The sequence below is a fragment of the Grammomys surdaster genome, unplaced genomic scaffold, assembly GCF_004785775.1.
Source record: "Grammomys surdaster isolate TR1022 unplaced genomic scaffold, NIH_TR_1.0 165, whole genome shotgun sequence".
In the NCBI taxonomy this organism is placed as follows: domain Eukaryota; kingdom Metazoa; phylum Chordata; class Mammalia; order Rodentia; family Muridae; genus Grammomys; species Grammomys surdaster.
In genome coordinates this window covers 11,978,955-11,987,523 of record NW_021604613.1, presented here as the reverse complement: position 1 = coordinate 11,987,523, position 8,569 = coordinate 11,978,955, and the positions used below count along the sequence as shown (strand labels likewise).

At 44.9% G+C, this 8,569-nt stretch overlaps 1 protein-coding gene across 1 annotated transcript in view; it reads right to left on the bottom strand.

Moving 5' to 3' along the window:
* Positions 1-8,569, bottom strand: part of LOC114619740 (aldehyde oxidase 3) — an 81,773-nt gene that overhangs the window by 64,128 nt on the left and 9,076 nt on the right. The window contains exons 6-7 of the mRNA XM_028765649.1: positions 5,895-5,956; positions 3,290-3,364 (exon numbers count right to left, since the gene is read on the bottom strand). Of these exons, the coding sequence (XP_028621482.1) occupies positions 3,290-3,364; positions 5,895-5,956 (137 nt within the window). The remainder of the gene's footprint in view (positions 1-3,289; positions 3,365-5,894; positions 5,957-8,569) is intronic.

The following is an 8,569-nucleotide window of genomic DNA, read 5'->3' as shown; positions in this document are numbered from 1 at the left end:
TCTCTCTCTCTCTCTCTCTCTCTCTCTCTCTCTCTCTCTCTCTCTCTTTCTTCCTGTGACTATAGAATTCTTGTAACTGTTGCCATGGAAGAACCTGTCACTTAGAACAAGATGAATCTGTATTCCCAGGCCATGACACTTACAGTAGGCTCAGGATAAGCCATCTCTTATTTCCCTTGGAGTAGGAGCTGTGATTTGCATTCACAAGGACTTTTGGAGATCAGGTTGTGCCGTGTAAGGTGTTCTGTAGTATGCAGAACAGGGGCCTTCAGACTGTGCCCTGCTCTCTAAGTGACTCCACCACATCTTGTTTGCGCACACAGACACTGCCACCTGCCTAGCAACAAACCAGGAGGCACAGCCTAATAACTTATTCAGGCAAAACATAATGCCTGCTGGCGAAGATTGGGAGCACATGACATATTAAAACCATATCAGAAAAATCAGGCCCAAGGACTCATCAAACACACTGGGCCAGCAAAGAACTCAGCCCCTTCAACACAGCCCGCTCACCTGGGTCATCAAAAACGAGAGCTCTGATGTTACCATTGAGGGCCACACTAATCTATTATTTGGCCATCTAGTATGTGAGAATCAAGAGACTGACAGGCAGAGATCTTGATTGTCCCCAGAGCTCCAGTTCAACATAGTTCCCACTGCTTGACTAGCCTTCTCCTTGGATTTCCCAGTTTGCTGTCGGTCCTCCTGCCTGGCCCCTTCTTGCTTTGAGCGTGGCTTGGCTCTCCCTCCAGCTGCTCTCTTAATTGGGTTCTTAATAACTTACCCAACCACCTGCAATGGCTCTCTGCACCAGTATTAGATGCTGCCTTCAGTAAACCCACCCTCCCAAGTTTGTAGCCTCTTTAATTAACCCCTTTGTAGCCATCCTATAACATATATATCTTACTGTGTGGATTATGTGATTGAGAGTTAAAATGAGTAGTTGAGATTGGAATAAAAGAAGCTGATCTTGCAGGGAATCACATGACCAAGAGAAACTGAGATTCCCTGGTAAGTTGCAGCCAACAGAACTGACACCATGCAGTGTGTCTTTATTTATATGGTATGGGAAGCACTCAGTGTGGTTTCAAGAAGCCCATTCCCACCTACTCTCTTGCTATTGATCACTGGCCCTCTCCTAGCAAGTCCTTCCACAGGGGGCAAGGAGATCCCAGAGTGGGAAGATTCCACTCACAGCCAGGAGCCCACTGTCTGTTAGCCACAGGCGTTTGGCACCAGGACCTCAAGATTCCCCAACCTACAAGTCCCAAATCCACTCCCAGGACCCGTGTAGGCCTCGGCTCCATTTCTTTCTCATCAAGAGGAGAAATGCCCGAGTAGTGGCTAAGGGAAGGTGGGTTGAGAATGGGTATAATTTGGACACAGGGGCTGGGTGTACAGTGTGTGATGCCAGTGGTGTGGGACAGAACTGGGCTACAGAGAGATGAGAACTGGGCACTTCACCTCATGCTCCTGCTCTGAGCCTGCAGACTTCAGTCACTACACGCAGGGATATTTAGTGGCTGAGGGGTAAAGAGCCCACATTATTCTTTCAAATTTCTTCCTTTTCCTTTTCTCTAGACTAGAAATCAAGTGAACTTGACTTTTAGAGGAAATTGTAATTTTAATGTAACTACTATAACACCCATGGCAATTTCCTTTTATTTAAACATTTGTGTGTGTGTGTGTGTGTTTGTGTAATTATAATAAAATCATGTCAAACTGCAGAAAGGTCTATAGAAACAAAACAGCTTCATAATGGCATGGTGCAGACGTACCTACTATTGTTATGCATATTTTTCAAATTCTAATTTCACTTTTTATACTATGTACTTATATTGCACATGCATATTTAACAGTATCAAACTGTCAACTTTTAAATTACTTCACAATAAAGAAATTATTTTTATTTTAAAATTCTTTAAAGGTTATAGAAAAAGATTCCAGGTTAGTATAAATTCCAATGAAGTGGTTATGTCAGGATAATCTTAAGTGATCCCTTCCTACTAGACATTCATGTTAGCACCGATCCTTGTTATAAATATAACAATATATTTGTGATATATATATATATATATATATATATATATATATATTTTTTTTTTGTGTGTGTGTGTGTGTGTGTGTGTGAAATAATAATGTAAGCATAAATATATGCTGTGGTGCATATCTTTTTCCATAATAAATATTTGACCTACCTCTAATTATTTTCCTGGAGTGGATTTCTGGAAGTGAAGTTGCTCAGTCAGAAAGTATGAAAATAGAAATCTAACACATAGATTCCATAGTCTACAACAATTGGTTAAAAGGATAATTCTGAACCTCAGTCATTAGGGAAATTAGACATTTAATAAGCAACTGCTGTGCATTTGTCATTGGACTTGGGGCTTCATGAGCACGCAAATCTTACTCCAAACTTCCTGCAGTGATCACCCAATCAGATTCAAGAGGATGTTAATCTAGAGTGAGGAAGTCACAGAGCTGGGCTGACAGACCCTGTCTTTCTAAAGACAGCCCCACCCCCACATCTGTGCCTCCTTTACTATTCACTGAAGCCCAGTTCCAAAGACTCCTCTTTTCCCCGGGTAGACTTGTGTTGGCAGTGAACAAAGGTCAGAGGAAAGAAAGACATTGAAAGGCCAGGAAAAAGAGAGTTGTTTTTAGAGTCTCTGCTTTCTCCTAACACACAAAAAAAAACTTCTGACTCATGCTGGTGGGATGCAGGTGGGATGCAGGTGGGATGCAGGTGAGATGCAGGTGGGATGCAGGTGGGATGCAGGTGGGATGCAGGTGGGATGCAGGTGGGATGCAGGTGGGATGCAGGTGAGATGCAGGTGGGATGCAGGTGGGATGCAGGTGGGATGCAGGTGGGGGTGCAGGTGGGATGCGGGTGGGATGTGTGTGTGGGTGCAGTGGAATGTGAGGGAGATGTGTGTGGGGGTACAGGTAGAATGTGAGGGAGATGTGAGGGGTGCAGGGGGATGTGGGTGCGATGTGGGGGATGTGTGTGGGAGCAGGGCTGGGGGATGGGGGTGGGGGATGGGGGATGGGAAAGTGCAGAAGGATGTGAGTGGGATGGGGGGATGCAGGTAGGATGTGGGGGGATGCAGTGCAATGAGAATGGGGTGTGGGCAATGTGGGTGAGATGTAAGTGTGATACGGGGGGTGCAGGGCGGACACGAGAGGGATGTGGGGGGGGTGCGGGGGATGCTGGTGGGATGCAGGCGGAATGCACTGAGGCCAAATCTAAGAAGATGGAGGGAAATGAGAGAAGAAAAGAGAAACTCACACTGTTAGGCTCGTTTTTTTCTTCTTCATCCAAGCAACATTTCCCTTTCCCATTCATCTGGCAGCAAGCTGAACTCTGTGGAAAACATTAATGGTGAAATCAGAGAGGCACAGAGTTGTGAGAATCCAGAGAAGGTGAGGACATTTATAATGGTCATATGTGATGCTCTTCCTCTGGAGCGCATACTGATGGTGATTGTGTTAGAGTTCTCACCCAAGGATGGATGAATGCCAGTGCAGCCAGGCAAGATTCATATTTAAAGGACAAACTAGGACACCTTCTGCTTCCTTCCCCTTTACCCCCAAATCTCTTCCACCAGTGCCTTTTGCCAAGGTAGAACACAGCAGGAGAGCCCTTTGCTAGATGGAGTACTTTGATCTTGAATTCCTAGCCTCCTGATCTGTGGCCCACTAGACGTCTGCTCATTGGAGCCCATCTGGCATGTGGTATTCTATTACAGTAGCACAGACTGCACTCGGACACAGTAGTAGTGGAAGTGGTAGGCTATAGTAGCTGTGGTCTAGCTTTGGTTGAGCAAAGAATTTGTGCTCAGCACCATGTTTCGTGTTTTGTAGTCATGCTATGTTTTCATTCTTTTAGTCATGACTCCACTTCCCAGACAAGGAAGCAAGGGTCTAGAGAAGTTATGTATCAAATGATGCAGCTAGAGAATCGTCAGACTCTGAGGCTATGCATTCTGATATGGAGCTAGCTCGTGCTCATTTGCTGAGGCTATGCATTCTGATATGGAGCTAGCTCATGCTCATTTGCCATAACTTTATATTCTGATTAACTTCGATTTCCTGGTTGTCTTTCCTAGTCTAGGTTTTGTGCTTATTGTTTCCCATGAATTATAAAACTTTTAATCTTCAAAGACCCTCTGCAGAAAGACCAAGTGGGAGGCAGGTCATCCAAGGGAGAAGTGGAAGACCTAGGGGACCTGAAGCTTCTGAAATTGGGACAGTGCCCTCTGGGTCATCACCAAGACTGGATTCCACTGAAACATCCTTCCTATTGCTGAACCTGCGACCAATCCTGAGTAGCCTTAGAAAGGGCCAAGTGGCAGAAAGATCCTGTGATCACTGGGTTTAAACTTGCAGCCGACCAACCTCACTCAATGGGTAGACTGGCCTGAGGGTGATGGCCTGAAAATCGAGTGCTTTAAAGAACTTTTTGTTTGTTTCTCCAGATGGTGCAAGGCCTTACTTTGTAGCACACATGATCCTTGGCATCAGCGTGTAGCCCAGGCTGGTCTTGAACTTGCAGTTAATCTGCCTTAGCCCACTTCATGAGAGCTGGGTTTGCACATGTGTGTAACCGTGGAGTTATAAGAACTGTTGGGAGCTGGTGAGATAGCTCAGGGGATTAAAGTGGTTTCTGGGCAATCCAGCCAACCTGATTTCAATCCCTGGAACTCAGATAAAGGTGGAAAGACAGAGTCGACTTAACAAGTTGTTCTCTGACCTTCACACATGTGTGTCCCTACACACATATGTTGTACACATGTACTCACATACTATACAAGTTTAAAACATTAAAAAAAACCCTTTGAACCATAAAATTTATGAGCCTTTGGATTGGTGAAGCACCTTTGTGTGAGGATCATAGTAGACCTCAAGTCCACTGACAGGAGCTCTTTCTGGATAGTGTCCAACGGACCAATCCGTGTAGTATTTACCTGTTCCTTTATAACAGATTTTATAATAACTCAGCAAGCAAGAGCAACTTCTGAGTTATGCTGACTCAGGAATACTGAAAATACTGAAGGCTGACAGGGCAATGACACAGGAACTACTGATCTTTTGTGGGCCAGAAATACCAAAGACCCACTGACACTTGGTAAGTAAGATGAAGTCAGTCTTAGGATTCCTTAACTTGTAGATGGTGACACTAACTCTGAGTAGTTAGTGTCAGCACTAACTAGATTAAAACACAGAACATCCTGTGACTGTCTAGACCATTGGAAGGATGCTTGGTGTGGGAAACACTGCCCAGATCAGGATTGTTCCATGAGGGAGTGGGGAAGCGCTTGCTGTTTGCCTCAGAAGGGCACGCAGATGGTGAGCGTGGAGGGATTCTGAAATTGATGCTTTGTGGATGCTGCAGGTCCTGCTCTCAATTGATTTCACTTAATGTGAATGATGGGACGGGCTCCTTTGCTCTTCCCCATCTCCCATCAGTATTAATCTCAGATGGAATCACACTCAGAGCAAAGAGGGACATTCACTTGATGGAAAGGTTCTGCTCTGGCCATGTCTCAGCCAAAAGTGCTGAGGAAGAGACAGTCTGAGAAACAGACTTTATCAGTTTCTCTTTATCATGGAGCGAGATGTTAGAATGGCCTAATCCATTCTCACTAAGAATATGCCATTTTCAAACTTCACCTTCAAAAAAAGAGCTATTATGGTGCTACCTGTCTGTATTTCTGAAAAAAAGTACCCAGCTACGCTTACGGAGATGGGCAAAAACAGAAAATCATTTTTCTTTAAACCACGGTATTGTACTTCCCTTGAAGCCCATCTGGTGTGCGTGTAGGGGGTGGTTAGGAAGAGGCATGGGGTGGGCATGATGGTGGCTCAGCAGCCATCCTTCATTTCATACTCACAGGGCTGAAACTTTTTGCACTCTCCACAATGGGTCTGTATCCAGTGCAGCGGCATAGATTCCCTGGGTGAGAGAAATACACAGTTTCAACTCCAAGGCCATTTCTCAGCACTTGCTGTATCTCTCTCTTCATCCACAACACCTCCCTTGCCAATCATTTAAAAATCTTGAGAGTCTTTCTGGATTTCACACACGTTATCAGGAGCTACTCAGGACCTATGTGTGGGGTGCAGTCTTAAGAGAGGTACAAAACAGAAACATTGTGAATAGAAAAGACAAAATCAGAGAGAACCTCTGTAAGGGCTCCAAGTCACATGCCAGAGATGCAATGTGCATTGCTTGTGAACACACACTGCATGGATCCATACTGTGTTTCAGCACACTCTTATAGACAAAGTTAAAATAGGGACTCATTGCATAAAGACAGCTGCTATTCTAACAAAGATAGTTTAGCACCTGTTAGATAAGATTTGAGTTTCCCAAATCCAATTCTTCCTTGTAAAGTAACCTATCATACATGCAGGTGTTACTGGATCTCTCCAAATTGCCTTGTGGGATCTGGGACCCAGGAGCAACCTCAGATGCAGCTGCTTCAGCCATGTTTGTTCTGTGAGTCCTTGACCCAGTGGAGGGTCTCATGTCTCCACCAGCTTCCAACAGACAGTGGCGGGATAACTTGTTAGCTGGTGAGCAGGGTGAAATCAAAGCCCTTGGCAAGTTCTTGAGGATCAGCAGACAGCATTGACATATTTCATACTATCAGAGAGACTGGCCCTGACATGGAGGGATCACTTCACACAGATTGGGAAAGGCATGTCTGAAGGCACGGCACCCTTGTCTTCTCAGGATGTCCCTTCACTGTCATTAATCTCTAGTCTTTTTACACTGTTGGCTCTTACTGTTACCAGATGAGGTAAGTAGACTCAGACTATGACATTTCTGTTCTGTTCAGTATTTTGCACAGAATTTTCACAGACACTTTCAACAGACCAGATCTCCACTGGAAGTCTTTGTGAGCTGATTCTCGATAAGCCTGAGGCCCACAGGTACAGCACACTGCATGCCACACAGCAGACAGTTATTAATTTGGACAGAAGGGCAAGGGTCTAAATCAGAAGAAAGATGACTCAAAACATGCATATGTTTTACTCAAATGGGTAAAGCCAGGGAGGGTACTAGTAAAGCCAGGGAGAGCAAGGACAAATGCAGTCTCGGCAATTCTCTAGAGAAATAGTAAGAAAAGCAAGTCAGTCCTGTAAACAAATTCAGACAAGGCAATAAAAGCATGGGTTTTACATCAATTACCAAGGTTCAAATCCTGACTCCTCTCTCACTAAGTTTAAGATTTGGGTAGTAACTTCACTGCTTGGTACCTCAAGTCCCCACACACCTTGCATAATTGGCATGTAGAACTTATCATGGATTAGTGTAGAGTGTACAGAACATATTCAAGAAGTTAGCTGTTGTGTCAGGCTCTAGACAGGCATACAGAGGACAATTTTCAATTTTGGAGTAAAAGTCAGGAACCTCTGAAACCTGACTAGATGAGACTCAGTCAAACATGTGGCAATGTTACAAAATAAAAGCTAACAAAGGAGGCAGGGTCCCTAGGGTCATCAAGTACATATCTGAGGATGTCACAGAATGGAAGAGTATTGAGACTCTTCGGGAGAGAACTTAATGAGAGACTCGGGCTATTGGTTCTGCACTACACTACAGGCTGAGCCGCTTCCTGAAGACAACTGTCCTGATTTACTGACTCCTTTGATAACATCTATTTTAACCTGATTCTCTAATTCTTAGCTGTCTGTATCTTTTGAAATCTGCTTGTAGTCCCTCAGTTTTTAGCAAAAAGCAGAGACTCCGTTCTTCATGAACCCCTCTTTCCCTTCTACTCAAGGCTCTGCCTGAACATTTCCCTTCAGCATCCCCTGCAGTCCTCATGTGGAAACCTTTCATATCATCAATACCTTCCCACTAGTTGGGCCAACATCTGACAGCTAGAGGTATCGGACACCTGGCCCAATGCAAGGTATGGACAGAATACTTTTTGAAGAAGCTGGAACAGAGGAAGCCACAGCTGAAAAGGCATCCTTTAGTGACCCACATTTGGGAGGTTCTACCTCTGCTACAAAGCAGAGTGGGGATAAAGACTTTCTGAAGGTCATAAGAGTCAGAGGAACCAGTGTCAGACCAGGCTGTCAAGCTAACCATAAAGGCTATCATATGACAATGAAAGGTGTTGGGAATCTCTGAAGGCGAAGAATGCTTGATGTTCTTCAGGGCAGTAGTTGAAAAGGCAGTTTCCAAAAGAACAGTACAGTGGCAGAGCCTCCCCTCACTGGTCAAAAAACCACAGATGCACAAAAGCAGAGGAAGCACTCTGATGTGGAATTTAGAGGGTGTGATTGACTATGACAAGAAGGGAGGGAGGAGGGTTCTGATCAGATTGCTTTCTGATCAGCAAAACCAGAAAGGAGGTAAGAGATGTTGAGCCGGGCGGTGACGGTGCACGCCTTTAATCCCAGCACTTGTGAGGCAGAGGCAGGTGGATTTCTGAGTTCGAGGCCAGCCTGGTCTACAGAGTGAGTTCCAGGACAGCCAGGGCTACACAGAGAAACCCTGTCTCAAAAACCCAAAAGAGAGAGAGAGAGAGAGAGAGAGAGAGAGAGAGAG